Genomic DNA, 18,442 nt, shown 5'->3' with positions numbered 1-18,442 from the left:
AATTCTATTTTTTCTTGAGGATCATAAACATTTTACTGTAGCTTTGTTTATTATTTCATGTGACTGTGTATAGTAGTACATGTGTTTATTTACATTTTAGAGGTATTTACAGTGATGTTGACATGTCATATTCATTTGTCCTATAAAATAATCTCACAGTGTCAGCAGGCCACGAAGCAGAATCCCTTACCAGAATCCCTGGTAAGATTTATGCTTTTGAAGAGATAACTCACTGGCCAGTGCTGAGTAAACTGTAGCCTCAGTGCTTCATGTTGTCATGTTGATTGTATGACAAAGATAATCCAGACTGGTCCTGTGAGGTCAGTGCAATACAGACAGTGACCTACAAATAAACTATGAATCATTGAATTTCATCATGGGCAGTCTGGTCTGTGGAGCCAGGTGGTGTGTGCGTATGTGTGTGAGTTTATGTATGTAAATAACCTAAATGTTAATTCCACTCTTCCATGCATAATTTCACTTGACATACATTAGTAGAATAGGGCACATACAGGTCATCCTTTGTGTGCTATTATTATTATTACATTTTGGGGTTAACGGATGACAGCGGCACGGAAATGGATGGTTATTCATATTTTCAAATCAAATCATGTTTCCTACTGAATGGAAATAGGACAGGAGTTCCTGAACCCAGGGTTTAATCCTGGGATTACACATGAGGGAATGATCATAAGCTCATGAGTAATGTCTCTGTGGAAAATGTGGAGAAAAACTAAAATCTTCAAAATATAGCACAGCATACGGAAGTCCCTTCTGCGTTCATGTGCAGTATAACAAAAGGGCCTACTTACCTTTATATAATACCCTAAAGGCTGAAGAATTCAATTGTATTACTTTTTTCTTCCATTTTGCATCAGTGTTTAGCCTCATTTTGCATTTGTGCAGACTCACATGTTGTCCAGAATACCCTGAGGACAAGTTACTTAAATGCGATGGTTTGATGCTTTAAAATCTGATAGCCGTGGAAATTTGTGTGTGTCGCTCCACCAAAACTGCAATTTCTAACTCAAGTTTTCCTGAATTATTCTTTACAATTTAAAAAAAATACTGCTTGAAGTATAAAAAAATGTAAAAGGAGTGGCGCAGAGGAGTAAAAAGGGGGTATAATGAGCTGTGGTGCATGCATGTTCAAATGATAGAAGGATGTCACTTGTATATTGTCTTTCTGGTCTTTTCAACTACTTAAAGTGCTTTACACTACTGCCACATTCACCCCATTCCACACACACACACACACACTTGCACTAATGGCTATATCTTCAGGAGCAGTTGGGAATAGAGTGTTTTGCTCAAGGACACTTGGGCTAGATGACTGATTATAATCTTAGAACCTCAGCTGACCACAGCTCTGCGTGTGTGTGGGTGTTTGCAGAATGCTTTCATAAATGGAGGACACTTCTTACACAATCACCCGACATCAGAGCAGCTTTAGACTCAAGACATGCTCTGTGCGCTGTCCATGGTGCTGAAATGTACTATATTTCTCATATGTGGGTTAGGCAGTAAAGCAGCATATACACTGTACACATCAATTTAAAAAATGGTGTCACTTACAGCTACTTATGTCATTTAAGCCTGCAAGTTACTTACTTAACCACTTGGCGTCGCTGTTGATCCATGTTATACGGATGTACTTTATGATACAACTAGGCCCCTCCCGTTTTCAGGCGACAAGCACATATCTCCAGTATTTGTTATAAAGAGAGGATGGAGGAACAGACAGCGAGTTTTCTGATCATAACCAAAGCGCTCTTCGGATGATATTTCCCATACTAACGACAATCTTACTGTTTTTGGAAGTCACGTGTTAATATTGAACAGAAGAATGCCATCGCTTTGTAGATGGAGCTTTTTGGGGATATATATATGGATTTTTATTTTGGATTGTTACTGGGAAACTGTGTCTGGGCAGCTCTCCTATTCCGTCTCAGAGGAGGTAAACATCGGGACTCCTGTCGGAAATATCGCGAAGGACCTTAACCTTAATTCACAGGACCTGGAATCTCGTATGTTTCAAATTGTATCTGGTTCCAAAAGGAAATTCTTCCAGGTAAATGTAAAGACTGGTGTCCTTTATGTAAGTGATCGAATAGACAGAGAGGAGCTTTGCGCAGAAGAATTAAAATGCTCAGTAAGTGTGGAAGCCGTGATAAATAACCCCTTGAAGCTTTATCGTTTTGATGTAGACATTTTAGATGTAAATGACAATCCCCCATTGTTCATGACAAAATTACAGAATTTGTTTATAGCTGAGAGTACTTTACCGGGAGTGAAATTCGCATTGTCTGAAGCAACTGATGCAGATGTAGGGAGAAACGGAGTCAGCAATTATAAATTAAGTCAAAATGAACATTTCTCTTTGGCAGTGCACCAAGCAGGTAGTAGTGTGTCTGCTGAGCTAGTGCTGCAGAAAGCTTTGGACCGAGAGAAGCAGCCTGTGCTCTCGATGACACTGACCGCTTTAGATGGAGGGAGTCCTGCAAAATCAGGCACCTCACAGATCGTAATTAATGTTTTAGACACAAATGATAACATTCCAATTTTCAGCGAAACGTTGTACAAGACAAAAATCGTTGAAAACACGCCACTGGGAAAAATAGTAATCACTGTGAACGCAACCGATGCAGACGAAGGCCTGAATGGTGAGATAGTATATTCATTGAGAAGCAAAGATCAAGATCACGTGCTTGAAATCTTTGAAATTGAAAGTGAAACCGGCGTCATTAAAGTAAAAGGCAAAATAGATTTTGAAGAAAAAAAGGCCTTTGAGATACGTGTAGAGGCAAGTGACAAAGGCCAGCCTCCGATGTCTGCCCATAGTAAGGTGCTGGTAGAAGTGGTGGACCAAAATGACAACGCTCCTGAGATCACCGTGACGTCACTCCAAAGCACAGTGAGAGAGGACGCAGATGTAGGCACCGTAGTTGCTCTCGTGTCAGTCCTTGACAAGGACGGTAGGGAAAATGGTGATGTGTTAATTGAAATAAAAAACGAAGTCCCACTTAAACTCAAGGCAAATTACAAAAATTATTATTCTCTGGTGGTTGATGTACCCCTGGACAGAGAAAAGGTCTCAAACTACAACGTCTCCATAGTCGCTACTGATAAAGGAACCCCGCCACTCTCAGGCACGAGTGTATTTACAATATATGTTTCAGATGTGAATGATAACGCACCTCTTTTCAAACAGCCCCAAGTTAATGTGTTCGTGAATGAGAACAGTCCAGTGGGCGCTACTATTAAAAGAGTGACTGCATATGATAGTGATGTTGACAAGAACAGCCAGTTGAGCTATTCATTGTTACAAAGTAATGGTAACCACTTAATAAACATCAACTCAGAGACTGGAGATATAGTCAGCCTGCAGTCGTTTAACTATGAGGAGTTAAAAACGTTTCAGTTTAAAGTTCAGGCCACAGACTCTGGTGTTCCTCCGCTCAGCAGCAACGTGACTGTGAACGTTTTGATCCTGGATGAAAATGACAATAATCCAACTATTCTCGCGCCCTATTCTGAGCACGGCTCCGTCAACAGTGAGAGCATCCCCTATTCTGCTGAAGCGGGATACTTTGTGGCAAAGATCAGGGCTGTAGACGCAGACTCTGGATACAACGCGCTGCTCTCTTATCACCTCTCTGAGCCCAAAGGAAACAATCTCTTCCGGATCGGAACCAGCACCGGAGAGATCAGGACTAAGAGGAGAATGAGTGACAATGACCTGAAAACTCACCCCTTGGTGGTGCTGGTCTCTGATAATGGAGAACCCTCCCTGTCAGCTACTGTGTCTATTGATGTGGTGGTGGTAGAAAGCAATGCTGACATCCACACTCAGTTCAGACATGTGACCATAAAGGAGGAGAGCTTCTCTGATTTAAACCTGTATCTGCTCATCGCCATAGTGTCGGTGTCAGCCATCTTCCTGCTCAGCCTCATCACTTTAATAGCTGTCAAATGTCACAGGACAGACGGCAGTTTCAGCAGGTACGGAGCCCCAATGATCACCACCCACCCTGACGGGAGCTGGTCTTACTCCAAAGCTACTCAGCAGTATGACGTGTGTTTCAGCTCAGACACACTCAAGAGTGACGTAGTGGTTTTCCCCGCACCGTTTCCACCTGCAGATGCTGAACTGATCAGTATAAATGGAGGGGACACTTTTACCAGAACCCAGACCTTACCCAACACAGAGAAGGTAAGAAACGTATAAAAGGAAATATTGCATCTGTGTTCTTTTGTGTTAACATGTATACACAAGTCAAGGTCATAACTATATATAGGCTCATAAACTCTTTACCTTATGTAAACCTCACACACTGAAGGAAGTGTGTGTCACTGTCCTTGGTGCTGAAATATTAACCCTGTATTGAGGAGAATGTTGGATAAAGAGTTTACTTGGGGAGGGGGGGATTAATTTCCTCTAACATGAATCAGGTTTTTTCAGTAAATTATTTAGTCATTTTCTGATTAAAAATATAACAGTTTCTTCAGATTTAGAGAAGAAACCTATATTTTGTCATTACATTCGTACCCCCTGCTTTTTCCTTTAAAAGGAGGAGACAAGAAGCACATGTTTGTCGTTAACAGTTTCCACTACAAGAGAAACAGGATGACACCTATTGGCTTGAATTATGATCGTCTGAAAAAACTTGAAGAGTATAGTACAGTTATTAAGAAACATTTGAATGTGCCTAGGTTTGTTTTTTAGTACTGTCTGAGATAAATTGCAATTACTTCATCTGATCACATGGGGACACTATAGACCACGACATCTAGACGTTATTTCAGTAGGCAGTAGACTCCTCCCAGAAACAGAGGATGATGAGGAGGTTTCTCTTGGCTTTGTTACAAAGAGATGCAGAGCGAGAGAGAAAAGGAGGGATAGACATTTAAGAGCTAGTTAATAAAACTGCAACGATCTAGGATAGGTTTGTTTACCTGTCTTATGGATCTGTGACGGAAGAAGAAGAGGAATTTATGCAATTTCTGCGCTGGACAAAATTATGTATTGCCTGAGAGGAACGAGACATTTTCGGATATATCTTGTGGTCGTGCTGCTGAATTGTTGCTGGGACGTGGTTTGTGGACAGCTGTCATATTCCGTGTCAGAGGAGGTAAACCAGGGGACATTTGTTGGAAATATAGCCAAAGATCTAAATCTAAATGTTCAGGATTTAGAGTCTCGTATGTTTCAGATCGTTGCTGGATCAAAAAGGAAATATTTCGATGTAAATCTGAAAACGGGCGTGCTCTATGTCATTGAAAGAATAGATCGCGAGGAGCTTTGTGCGAAGGCTGCAAAATGTACTGTCAATGTAGAAGCCGTGATCAACGACCCACTAAAGCTTTACCGTTTAGAGATCACTATAACAGATATAAATGACAATGCTCCCGTTTTCTCTGAGCAGTTACAGTCACTTAATATAGCCGAGAACGCATTGCCAGGAATTAAATTTGGACTAATAGGGGCATCGGATTTGGATGTAGGAAAGAACGATTTAAATACATACAAGCTAAGTAAAAATGATTACTTTACTCTGGAAACTAACAAAGGGGGAGACAGTGTGTCTGCTGACCTGGTACTGCTAAAATCTTTAGACCGCGAGCAGGATTCTGTTATAAAACTTACACTGACTGCAGTAGATGGAGGAAATCCATCCAAAACAGGAACCTCGCAAATTATTATAAACGTTTTAGATATTAACGACAACCCTCCTGTTTTCAGTAAATCTTTATACAAAACACAAGTTACCGAAAACTTGCCAACAGGGTCTGTTGTGATCATTCTGAATGCAACAGACGCAGATGAAGGTTTAAACAGTGAGATAGAGTACTCTTTGAGGAGAAAAGGTCAGGATCGTGTCTTGGATTTGTTTCAGATTGATCCAAAATCTGGAGCAATTTTAGTCAGAGGTAAGATCGACTATGAAGAAAACACTGCGTTTGAAATTCATGCACAGGCCAGTGACAGAGGCCAGCCTCCGATGTCTGCTCATTGTAAGGTTCTAGTAGAGGTGGTGGACCAAAACGACAACGCTCCTGAGATCACTGTGACGTCACTACTGAACAGCGTAAAAGAGGACGCTGAAGTAGGTACTGCTATTGCACTTGTTTCTGTGCTGGACAAAGATGGAGGGAGAAACGGTGTGGTAAAAGCTGTAATTACAAACAATTCCCCGTTTAAATTAGACACGAATTATAAGAATTATTATTCGTTAGTCGTTAATGGTCTTCTCGACAGAGAGACTCAGGCCCAGTACAACGTATCTATTGTTGCAACTGACGAAGGGACCCCACCTCTCTCAAGCACCAACATAGTAACTGTTCAGGTTTCTGATGTCAATGACAACCCGCCTCGCTTCTCAGAGCAGCTGGTTAATGTTTATGTGAGAGAAAACAGTCCAGTAGGAGCGGTTATAACAACAGTGACAGCAGAAGATGCAGACAGTGATCAAAATGGCCAGGTCAGCTATTCATTTTTACAGAGTAATAGTAACTCCATACCTATATCTACAATAATCAATATAAACTCAGAGACTGGAGATATAGCCAGTCTGCAGTCGTTTAACTATGAGGAGTTAAAAACGTTTCAGTTTAAAGTTCAGGCCACAGACTCTGGTGTTCCTCCGCTCAGCAGCAACGTGACTGTGAATGTTTTGATCCTGGATGAAAATGACAATAATCCAACTATTCTCGCGCCCTATTCTGAGCACGGCTCCGTCAACAGTGAGAGCATCCCCTATTCTGCTGAAGCGGGATACTTTGTGGCAAAGATCAGGGCTGTAGACGCAGACTCTGGATACAACGCGCTGCTCTCTTATCACCTCTCAGAGCCCAAAGGAAACAATCTCTTCCGGATCGGAACCAGCACCGGAGAGATCAGGACTAAGAGGAGAATGAGTGACAATGACCTGAAAACTCACCCCTTGGTGGTGCTGGTCTCTGATAATGGAGAACCCTCCCTGTCAGCTACTGTGTCTATTGATGTGGTGGTGGTTGAAAGCGCAGCTGACATCCACACTCAGTTCAGACATGTGACCATAAAGGAGGAGAGCTTCTCTGATTTAAACCTGTATCTGCTCATCGCCATAGTGTCGGTGTCAGCCATCTTCCTGCTCAGCCTCATCACTCTAATAGCTGTCAAATGTCACAGGACAGACGGCAGTTTCAGCAGGTACGGAGCCCCAATGATCACCACCCACCCTGACGGGAGCTGGTCTTACTCCAAAGCTACTCAGCAGTATGACGTGTGTTTCAGCTCAGACACACTCAAGAGTGACGTAGTGGTTTTCCCCGCACCGTTTCCACCTGCAGATGCTGAACTCATCAGTATTAATGGAGGAGACACTTTTACAAGGACTCAGACTTTACCCAACAAAGAAATGGTAAGACAATGCATAAACTTAAATTCACATATGGCATTAGAAACGGTATGCGTATTTTGATTTACGTGTTTATAAAAAGCTGTGTGCTATGTAATAATCAGTCAGTGTCATTATATTCAGTTTGACAATGTAGACTTTCGCTCACTGTTAAAATGTATCTATAAAACAGGATTCATTATTCTATGCTAAAAAATAACGGAATTACAAAGTTTTTATCATATATATATATATATATATATATATATATATATATATATCCACAAGTTGTAAACATCATGAAACCTGTTGTAGTTTATTTTCAAACAATAAGTTGGCTCGAACTTCATTGACATTTGTGTAGTATGCTTGTAGTACACTTTTTCGATCATTTTTTCCCGCAATGAATTTTGTGTATAATTTAAACAACGTTTGTGTGTTTTTTGATTGGGATGAATCGTTTATACTCATCGACATATAAGGACTTTTCCTACTTCTACAACTATGCTAATGAGATTACTAAAAAACATTACCTTTATCCGCTATTTCAACACTAAATAACACATAGTGAAGTTTTAAAGGACCTTGCTTTCAATATTAACTTATCTCACGAAAGATCTTTAAAAAAAATCTGATAAATATGAATCTTAAATATCATTTGACTCATCGGCTTAGTTTGTCATTCGATTTTGTGATGTTTGCCATTGCTCAAGAGAGATTTCACATTTGTTACGACTGACCAGTGTGATCATAATAGATGTAGTATGTAGTTAAGACAGGTGTCCACATGGGGACGCTGCAGACCATCACATTTAGACTCTGATTTTGAAAGCTTAGGGCTCCTCCCAGATTCAGCGGATGATGTGTCGATGGGCTTTGTTACAAAGAGAGGTAGGACGACAAAGAGCAGTCGTCTGGTTCGTTGGCCAAAATGTCAAATTATTTCTTTGGACTATTTCTTCAGTGATCTGTACCTCTGGGTTGTTGAACCGTACTCAATCGTGTATCCTACATGCTGATTCTCGATGAGTGGAATAATGATTTTTCCGAGCAGAACGAGCTCTGTGTGGATATATCTCTTGGTCGTGCTGCTGGATTGTTACTGGGACTCGGTGTCTGGGCAGCTCTCTTACTCCGTCTCAGAGGAGGTAAACCTGGGGACTGTTGTTGGAAATATCGCCAAAGATCTGAACATCAATGTGCAGGATTTGGAGTCCCGCATGTTTCAGATCGTTGCTGGATCAAAGACTAAATACTTCGAGGTAAATCTAAAGACTGGTGTCCTGTATGTTAATGAGAGAATAGATCGAGAGGAACTCTGCGGAGACGAACCCAAATGTTCTCTTAGTGTAGAAGCTGTTATCAATAACCCGTTAAAACTGTACCGGATTGAAGTAATTATCTTAGATGTAAATGACAATTCTCCGTCATTTACCAGCACGTCACAGATAATAAACATAACAGAGAGCACAGCAGCAGGGGCTAGATTTCCCTTGCAACGAGCTCAAGATGCAGACGTAGGTAAAAATACAGTACATACCTACAAGGTTAGTCAAAACGAATACTTCACTCTTTCCACACATAAAGGAGAAAGTGTTACCGCCGAATTACTGCTTCAGAAAGCTTTAGACAGAGAAAAACAGTCTGTGATTCGTCTCACATTGACTGCTATTGATGGAGGAACTCCTGCGAAATCTGGAAGTATGGACATTATAGTAAATGTTCTGGACATCAATGATAACGCTCCTGTTTTTAGCCATAATCTGTATAAAACAAGTGTTTTTGAAAATGTTAAAAAAGGAACCTCAATAATAACATTAAATGCTACTGATTTAGATGCAGGTCTGAATGGACAAATCATTTACTCCTTCAGTAAAATAGATCAGGTGACCAAATCTGATCTGTTCGATATAGATGAAAATACTGGTACTGTAACAAATAAAGAAAATATCGACTTTGAAGTGAACAATGCTTTTGAGATCAGAGTACAGGCCAGTGATGGAGCTTCTTCACCGATGACCTCACATGCTAAATTATTGATTGAAGTTTTAGACGTTAATGACAATGCCCCTGAAATCACAGTTACATCACTGTTAAACACAGTAAGAGAAGACGCCTCCATTGGCACCGCCATTGCACTTGTTTCAGTGTTTGACAAAGACGGAGGAAAAAATGGGATGGTAAACTGTAAAATCTCCAATGATGTCCCATTTAAGTTAGAGTCAAATTATAAGAATTACTATTCTCTGGTGGTGGACGGTCCTCTTGACAGAGAGAGAACATCTCAATATAATATCAGCATCACTGCTACAGATGAGGGCAGCCCACCTCTCTCAAGCACAAGCGTTATTAATGTTCACATCTCAGATGTGAATGATAACAAACCTCTTTTCACAGAAAATATTATCAATGTCTTTGTGAAAGAAAACAGTCCAGTAGGAGAAGTTATAAAAACAGTTACAGCAACTGATGCTGACATCAGTCAAAATGGTCAGGTGAGCTATTCATTGTTCCACAACAACAGTAACTCACTGCCGCTTTCGACAATGATTAACATCAACTCAGAGACTGGAGATATAGTCAGTCTGCAGTCGTTTAATTATGAGGAGTTAAAAACGTTTCAGTTTAAAGTTCAGGCCACAGACTCTGGTGTTCCTCCACTCAGCAGCAACGTGACTGTGAATGTTTTGATCCTGGATGAAAATGACAATAATCCAACTATCCTCGCGCCCTATTCTGAGCACGGCTCCGTCAACAGTGAGAGCATCCCCTATTCTGCTGAAGCGGGATACTTTGTGGCAAAGATCAGGGCTGTAGACGCAGACTCTGGATACAACGCGCTGCTCTCTTATCACCTCTCTGAGCCCAAAGGAAACAATCTCTTCCGAATCGGAACCAGCACCGGAGAGATCAGGACTAAGAGGAGAATGAGTGACAATGACCTGAAAACTCACCCCTTGGTGGTGCTGGTCTCTGATAATGGAGAACCCTCCCTGTCAGCTACTGTGTCTATTGATGTGGTGGTGGTTGAAAGCAATGCTGACATCCACACTCAGTTCAGACATGTGACCATAAAGGAGGAGAGCTTCTCTGATTTAAACCTGTATCTGCTCATCGCCATTGTGTCGGTGTCAGCCATCTTCCTGCTCAGCCTCATCACTTTAATAGCTGTCAAATGTCACAGGACAGACGGCAGTTTCAGCAGGTACGGAGCCCCAATGATCACCACCCACCCTGACGGGAGCTGGTCTTACTCCAAAGCTACTCAGCAGTATGACGTGTGTTTCAGCTCAGACACACTCAAGAGTGACGTAGTGGTTTTCCCCGCACCGTTTCCACCTGTAGATGCTGAACTCATCAGTATAAACGGAGGAGACACTTTTACACGGACTCAGACTTTACCCAACAAAGAAATGGTAAGAATAAATCAACCTCTTTCCAATTAACACAATTTTCACAACATGCTATTTCTTATTAGTATAAGAGCTCTGGGTGTTTGAATTTATTGAGAGTATTTTATTAACGTGTCAAGCACAGAAAGTGTCCAACCCCCATGGGCATATAAGACACCAGAAATGTAGTTGCAGTGGTTGACCAATTTACAACATTTAAATGTTCCATGCTCCTTTTACATCTAATTCATAAATAGTGTATTCTGTCTTTTCTCCCAGGCTTTGCAGATACAATTTGCTACCTTAAAGGTTCCTCTTTGAGCACAACTCAAGTTTTTCATAATCATCTAACCAGAAGTAAGCAACGTTAATGACAGACATTTGTTTTTAAAGTACTTCCCTTATGTCACCATAGATGTGACATTAAAACATAAAAATTAATGTCATTCTCATTTTTACCTAACTCACACAACAAACAAACTGTCTTCCTCTGGAGTTGCATTAAACCTGCCGGTCTCTAAAGCTAAAGGTTATGCTCCTGAACGTAACTGTGTACATGAATCTTTGTCCTTTGCCTTAATAATACTTCACATAGGCCTTAACACTGTAACTATTCTTTGAGACAATACATCCCTAGTTTTCATTTACATCATATAGCAACAGACCATTTATTTTTGTTCTTGAGAAAAATTTTACTCTCAATCTCCTGAATATCGCAGAGTTACCTGTTTAGAAACTAAATGGCTATGTAATGATTCCTAACATTCGCGATGTTAACATGGGATCTCCTCTCCAGCAATAATAAAAATACATGATAATCTAGGTTTTGATTAGTCAGTCTTAAATGGAGCTTGCTGTTAAATCTAAAAATCAATCATTTTGAACTGTCGATTGGCTAGCTCTTGGCTGGTCGCTCTCCATGGTGCTGAACACAAAACTTACTACTGAATTGTACAGCGTCCTCGATTATTCGTACAAATACATGATTACATGAGCTATAAACTAACATGATGGATGGGAAATTACATGAAAACCTATATCTATAATCATACCCAACAAATTAGACACTGCAGGACCCTGTTATAATGTATTTGCTTATACTGTAAGATGATTTCAAACACTCATTCAATCAGTGTTTCCTTTTAATTTATATCCTCTGTGAGAAATGTGATCCGTTTAATAGAGAAAATATAGGTATATAGTTAATTTAATAAATTAATGAAACCAACGTTATCGTAACTTGGTGTTCTTTTTTGCATTTGCTTCATATTAATATATATCTGAGAATACTACGTGACCGTGTTGTTGTGTTAGATGAAGCATGTAGTTATGAAACGTGTCCACATGGGGACGCTGCAGACCATCACATTTAGACGATCAATTTGAGGGTTCAAGGCTCCTCCCAGATTCAGCAGATGATCAGTCGACGGGCATAATACAAAGAGAGGTGGGACGACAAAGAGCGGTCGTCTTCTGCTGTTGAGAAAATGTTGAAATGTTTCTTTGGACTATTTTTTCCATGATCAAATTTTCTTGGTTTTGGTAACGCACTCAATCGTGTATCCTACTTCCTTTTCTCGATGAGTGGAATAATGATTTTTCCGAGCAGAACGAGCTCTGTGTGGATATATCTCTTGGTCGTGCTGCTGGATTGTTACTGGGACTCGGTGTCTGGGCAGCTCTCTTACTCCGTCTCAGAGGAGGTAAACCTGGGGACTGTTGTTGGAAATATCGCCAAAGATCTGAACATCAATGTGCAGGATTTGGAGTCCCGCATGTTTCAGATCGTTGCTGGATCAAAGACTAAATACTTCGAGGTAAACCTAAAGACTGGTGTCCTGTATGTTAATGAGAGAATAGATCGAGAGGAACTCTGCGGAGACGAACCCAAATGTTCTCTCAGTGTAGAAGCAGTTATCAATAACCCGTTAAAACTGTACCGGATTGAAGTAATTATCTTAGATGTAAATGACAATTTTCCGTCATTTCAAAGAACGTCGCAGATAATAAACATAACAGAGAGCACAGCAGCAGGGGCTAGATTCCCCCTTCATCCAGCTCATGACGCAGACGTGGGTAAAAATACTGTAAATACCTACAAGCTTAGTCAGAATGAATACTTTTCTCTTTCCACACATAAAGGAGAGATTGTAACGCCCGAATTACTGCTTCAGAAAGCTTTAGACAGAGAAAAACAGTCTGTGATTCGTCTCACATTGACCGCCATTGATGGAGGAACTCCTGCGAAATCTGGTAGTATGGACATTATAGTAAATGTTTTGGACACCAATGATAACACTCCTGTTTTTAGTCAAACGCTGTACAAAACACGTGTTTATGAGAACGTAAAGATAGGCACGTCGATAATAACATTAAATGCCACTGATTTAGATGCAGGCCCGAATGGACGAGTGTTTTATTCATTTAGTGAAGTAGGCCGAGGAAAACAAATTGATCTGTTTGCGATAGATGAAAATACTGGTACTGTAACAACTAAAAAGAATATCGACTTTGAAGAGAACAATGCTTTTGAGATCAGAGTACAGGCCAGTGATGGAGCTTCTTCTCCTCTCACTTCAAATGCTAAATTATTGATTGAAGTTTTGGACGTAAATGACAATGCCCCTGAAATCACAGTTACATCATTGTTAAACACAGTAAGAGAAGACGCCTCCATTGGCACCGCCATTGCACTTGTTTCAGTGTTTGACAAAGACGGAGGAAAAAATGGGATGGTAAACTCTAAAATCTCCAATGATGTCCCATTTAAGTTAGAGTCAAATTATAAGAATTACTATTCTCTGGTGGTGGACGGTCCTCTTGACAGAGAGAGAACATCTCAATATAATATCAGCATCACTGCTACAGATGAGGGCAGCCCACCTCTCTCAAGCACCAGCGTTATTAATGTTCACATCTCAGATGTGAATGATAACAAACCTCTTTTCACAGAAAATATTATCAATGTCTTTGTGAAAGAAAACAGTCCAGTAGGAGAAATTATAAAAACAGTCACAGCAACTGATGCTGACATCAGTCAAAATGGTCAGGTGAGCTATTCATTGTTACACAACAACAGTAATTCACTGCCGCTCTCGACAATGATTAACATCAACTCAGAGACTGGAGATATAGTCAGTCTGCAGTCGTTTAACTATGAGGAGTTAAAAACGTTTCAGTTTAAAGTTCAGGCCACAGACTCTGGTGTTCCTCCGCTCAGCAGCAACGTGACTGTGAATGTTTTGATCCTGGATGAAAATGACAATAATCCAACTATTCTCGCGCCCTATTCTGAGCACGGCTCCGTCAACAGTGAGAGCATCCCCTATTCTGCTGAAGCGGGATACTTTGTGGCAAAGATCAGGGCTGTAGACGCAGACTCTGGATACAACGCGCTGCTCTCTTATCACCTCTCTGAGCCCAAAGGAAACAATCTCTTCCGGATCGGAACCAGCACCGGAGAGATCAGGACTAAGAGGAGAATGAGTGACAATGACCTGAAAACTCACCCCTTGGTGGTGCTGGTCTCTGATAATGGAGAACCCTCCCTGTCAGCTACTGTGTCTATTGATGTGGTGGTGGTTGAAAGCAATGCTGACATCCACACTCAGTTCAGACATGTGACCATAAAGGAGGAGAGCTTCTCTGATTTAAACCTGTATCTGCTCATCGCCATAGTGTCGGTGTCAGCCATCTTCCTGCTCAGCCTCATCACTTTAATAGCTGTCAAATGTCACAGGACAGACGGCAGTTTCAGCAGGTACGGAGCCCCAATGATCACCACCCACCCTGACGGGAGCTGGTCTTACTCCAAAGCTACTCAGCAGTATGATGTGTGTTTCAGCTCAGACACACTCAAGAGTGACGTAGTGGTTTTCCCCGCACCGTTTCCACCTGCAGATGCTGAACTGATCAGTATTAATGGAGGAGACACTTTTACACGGACTCAGACTTTACCCAACAAAGAAATGGTAAGAATAAATCAACCTCTTTACTCTTGAAATTGTGAAAGACTTTTCGCGATTTTGTGAAAAGCAGTACCAATAATGTTTTTTTGGCATGTCACGTGACTGTGAAATGACAAATATATGGACCTCAGTTTTGTAATGTGAAACATTACACAAATAATTTAATTTCGTTTCGTTAATATTTAGCCTGTCGTAAAATGTGTGGTGTGCTGCAACGGGTTCTGTTAAGTGTATGGCGCTATCCTTGGTGCTGAACGTACGCGCCAGCTCATGCATTGTTTATAAACTACGGGACGAGTGAAAAAAAGAAAAGTAATTATGTATTTTTGCGTAATTGCAAGCCTTCATTCTTGCTTAAAGTGTTTAATATGTCTTTTGATATCTTTGGCAACCTTTATTTCGTGAAATTTTATAGATGTAATTATTTTCAGTGAGCTTACTCTCAAGATAGCCTTTGCACATAGTTACGTTTTTTTTTGTTTTTTCAAGACTTCTTGGTATTGTGTTTGTCAGTTTTGCCTCTACTAAGTAATGCACTTGGGTTGTTTGTTTGTGTGCCAACTGAGCTAAACTCAAATACATATTTTATTCAGTCCGTGGAAATGTCCCTTACTTTTATCACAATTTTCTTTATAGTTTTCTATCAGAATGGTGTGTATTCTACCGTGCTGCTTTGGCATATTATGGCTCTGTCCGCGGTGTTGAAATTATTACTCTCTGTTAAACTGACCTGAAAGCACACCCAGTAGTGAGGGAGTATTAATATGTGTCTATCATCTGTGACTGGAATGTCTATGTCAAAGCGTTGTAGTTCTTTCAAATGGCCATGGGGCTACACTATAGACCGCAACACCGCCAGCTGGTCGCTGATGTGTGGAAGCTCCTCCCACATTAAAAGGATCATCATATTTGCCAGTGCTTTGTTAGAATGAGACTCAGGCTGAAGGGGGATGGATAAAGACAACACACCTTCATCTGATTTGGTCCGTGAATCAAAGTTTTGGCGTCAGTAGGCTAAAGACGCGTCGATATAAGAATATATGATTTGTTCTCGTTGTATGGAAGAATGTATCGGCCTGAGAGAAAGACTTCAGTTGGGATTTATCTTGTGCTTGTTGTCTTGGAATATAACTGGGGAGCGGTTTCCGGGCAGCTTTCCTACTCCGTCTCAGAGGAGGTAAACCTTGGGACTTCGGTTGGAAACCTCGCCAAGGATCTTAATCTTAATGTGCAGGATTTGGAGTCGCGTATGTTTCAGATCGTTGCTGGATCAAAGAGGAAGTATTTCGATGTAAACTTGAAGTCAGGGTTTCTCTACGTCAGCGAAAGAATAGACAGAGAGGAGCTCTGTGCGAAAGCTGCAAAATGCACAATAAATGTAGAGGCTGTGATAAATAGCCCAATGAGACTTTACCGTATTGAAGTAAATATACTTGATGTTAATGATAATCCTCCATCTTTCAGTGCTAAATCACAAACTATTGACATAGCAGAAAGCGTTTTGCCGGGAGCTAGATTCCCTTTGCTGTCGGCCTACGATGCCGATGTGGGTAAAAATAGTATTGACTCATACAAGCTTAATAGCAATGAATATTTCTCTCTTGTGGTGCATAAAGGAGAGACTGTGTCAGCTGAGCTGGTCCTGCAGAAATCACTAGACCGAGAAAAACAGGCTTTAATAAAACTCGATCTCACCGCTGTGGACGGAGGAACACCATCCAAATCAGGCACGTCCGAGATCATAATAAATGTCTTGGACATAAACGATAACATCCCGACCTTTATAAAAACATTGTATAAAACAAGTGTAACAGAAAATGCACCAATTGGAATCACAGTAGTAACAGTGACTGCAACTGACGCTGATGAGGGGACAAACAAAGACATTGTGTATTTACTAAATTCCAAAGATCAGGACCACGTCTTGGACATTTTCGAAATTAATTCAGAAACAGGAATAATAACTGTGAAAGGTAAGGTAGACTTTGAAACAAACACTGCCTTCGAAATTCGCGTTCAAGCTGCAGACAAAGGCCAGCCTCCATTAACAGCGCAGTGTAAAGTACTAGTCGAGGTGGTGGATCTAAATGACAATGCGCCTGACATCACAGTGACGTCACTGCTCGGTACAGTGCGGGAGGACGCTGAAATCGGCACAGCTATTGCACTTGTGTCCATTCTTGACAGAGATGGGGGCAAAAACGGCGAGGTCAATTGTGAAATATTGAATTTAGTTCCATTCAAATTAGAGACAAATTACAAGAATTACTATTCATTAGTTATTGCTGAAGCTTTAGACAGGGAACTAATTTCCAACTACAATATCACCATTAGAGCAACCGATGAAGGTAAGCCCCCCCTCTCTAACACTACTGTGGTTCATATTCAGGTTTCTGATGTCAATGACAACCTACCTCAATTTTCAGAGAAAGCAATTGATATGTATGTGAAAGAAAACAGTCAAATAGGTAAAGTTTTAAAGACAGTGTCTGCATCTGATGCTGATGTTAGTGAAAATGGTCAATTGACCTATTCAATAATATCTGATAATAACTTAGTTCAGTTATCTACAGTGATAAAAATCAACTCAGAGACAGGAGATATAGTCAGCCTGCAGTCGTTTAACTATGAGGAGTTAAAAACGTTTCAGTTTAAAGTTCAGGCCACAGACTCTGGTGTTCCTCCGCTCAGCAGCAACGTGACTGTGAACGTTTTGATCCTGGATGAAAATGACAATAATCCAACTATTCTCGCGCCCTATTCTGAGCACGGCTCCGTCAACAGTGAGAGCATCCCCTATTCAGCTGAAGCGGGATACTTTGTGGCAAAGATCAGGGCTGTAGACGCAGACTCTGGATACAACGCGCTGCTCTCTTATCACCTCTCTGAGCCCAAAGGAAACAATCTCTTCCGGATCGGAACCAGCACCGGAGAGATCAGGACTAAGAGGAGAATGAGTGACAATGACCTGAAAACTCACCCCTTGGTGGTGCTGGTCTCTGATAATGGAGAACCCTCCCTGTCAGCTACTGTGTCTATTGATGTGGTGGTGGTTGAAAGCGCAACTGACATCCACACTCAGTTCAGACATGTGACCATAAAGGAGGAGAGCTTCTCTGATTTAAACCTGTATCTGCTCATCGCCATAGTGTCGGTGTCAGCCATCTTCCTGCTCAGCCTCATCACTTTAATAGCTGTCAAATGTCACAGGACAGACGGCAGTTTCAGCAGGTACGGAGCCCCAATGATCACCACCCACCCTGACGGGAGCTGGTCTTACTCCAAAGCTACTCAGCAGTATGACGTGTGTTTCAGCTCAGACACACTCAAGAGTGACGTAGTGGTTTTCCCCGCACAGTTTCCACCTGTAGATGCTGAACTGATCAGTATTAATGGAGGAGACACTTATACCAGAACTCAGACTTTACCAAACAAGGAAAAGGTAAGGAATGTCTAAAAGTAGAATTTGTAATGATTGATTGTCTATGTTAAGTAAAGCATCTGTTTTCCAACCCTACATACAGATAATTGTCTGAAACGTAGTATTTTTTAACTCTCTACTCCTTTTTTTAAGAATTTGAAATCGTGTGTAAGATAGAAATAACAACTTTTGTGGTTTAATGGTGGGTTACGTAAGAGAGTTAGCATGTGATTCAGTGAGTGCTTACTCGTTGTGTGAACATTTTTTATAACCCAAGAAGAA

At 41.0% G+C, this 18,442-nt stretch overlaps 1 protein-coding gene across 19 annotated transcripts in view; it reads left to right on the top strand.

The window, feature by feature from the left end:
• The window catches only part of LOC109990510 (protocadherin alpha-C2), a 196,522-nt gene that overhangs the window by 94,925 nt on the left and 83,155 nt on the right, over nucleotides 1-18,442 (top strand). The window contains exon 1 of one of the 19 annotated variants that reach the window (XM_029279070.2): nucleotides 1,744-4,213. The exons of 14 other annotated variants lie outside the window; for them this stretch is intronic. In XM_029279070.2, coding sequence (XP_029134903.2) covers nucleotides 1,847-4,213 — 2,367 coding nt within the window. In that variant the 5' untranslated portion in view covers nucleotides 1,744-1,846. Of the gene's footprint in view, nucleotides 1-1,743; nucleotides 4,214-4,876; nucleotides 7,404-8,309; nucleotides 10,796-12,221; nucleotides 14,743-15,686; nucleotides 18,182-18,442 lie in introns of those variants that run through there. 4 more of the 19 variants (XM_065958476.1, XM_065958474.1, XM_029279065.2 and 1 more) reach the window with 4 other exon arrangements.

Source organism: Labrus bergylta, chromosome 9 (genome assembly GCF_963930695.1).
Source record: "Labrus bergylta chromosome 9, fLabBer1.1, whole genome shotgun sequence".
Taxonomy (NCBI): domain Eukaryota; kingdom Metazoa; phylum Chordata; class Actinopteri; order Labriformes; family Labridae; genus Labrus; species Labrus bergylta.
This window is presented reverse-complemented; position numbering and strand designations above follow the sequence as displayed.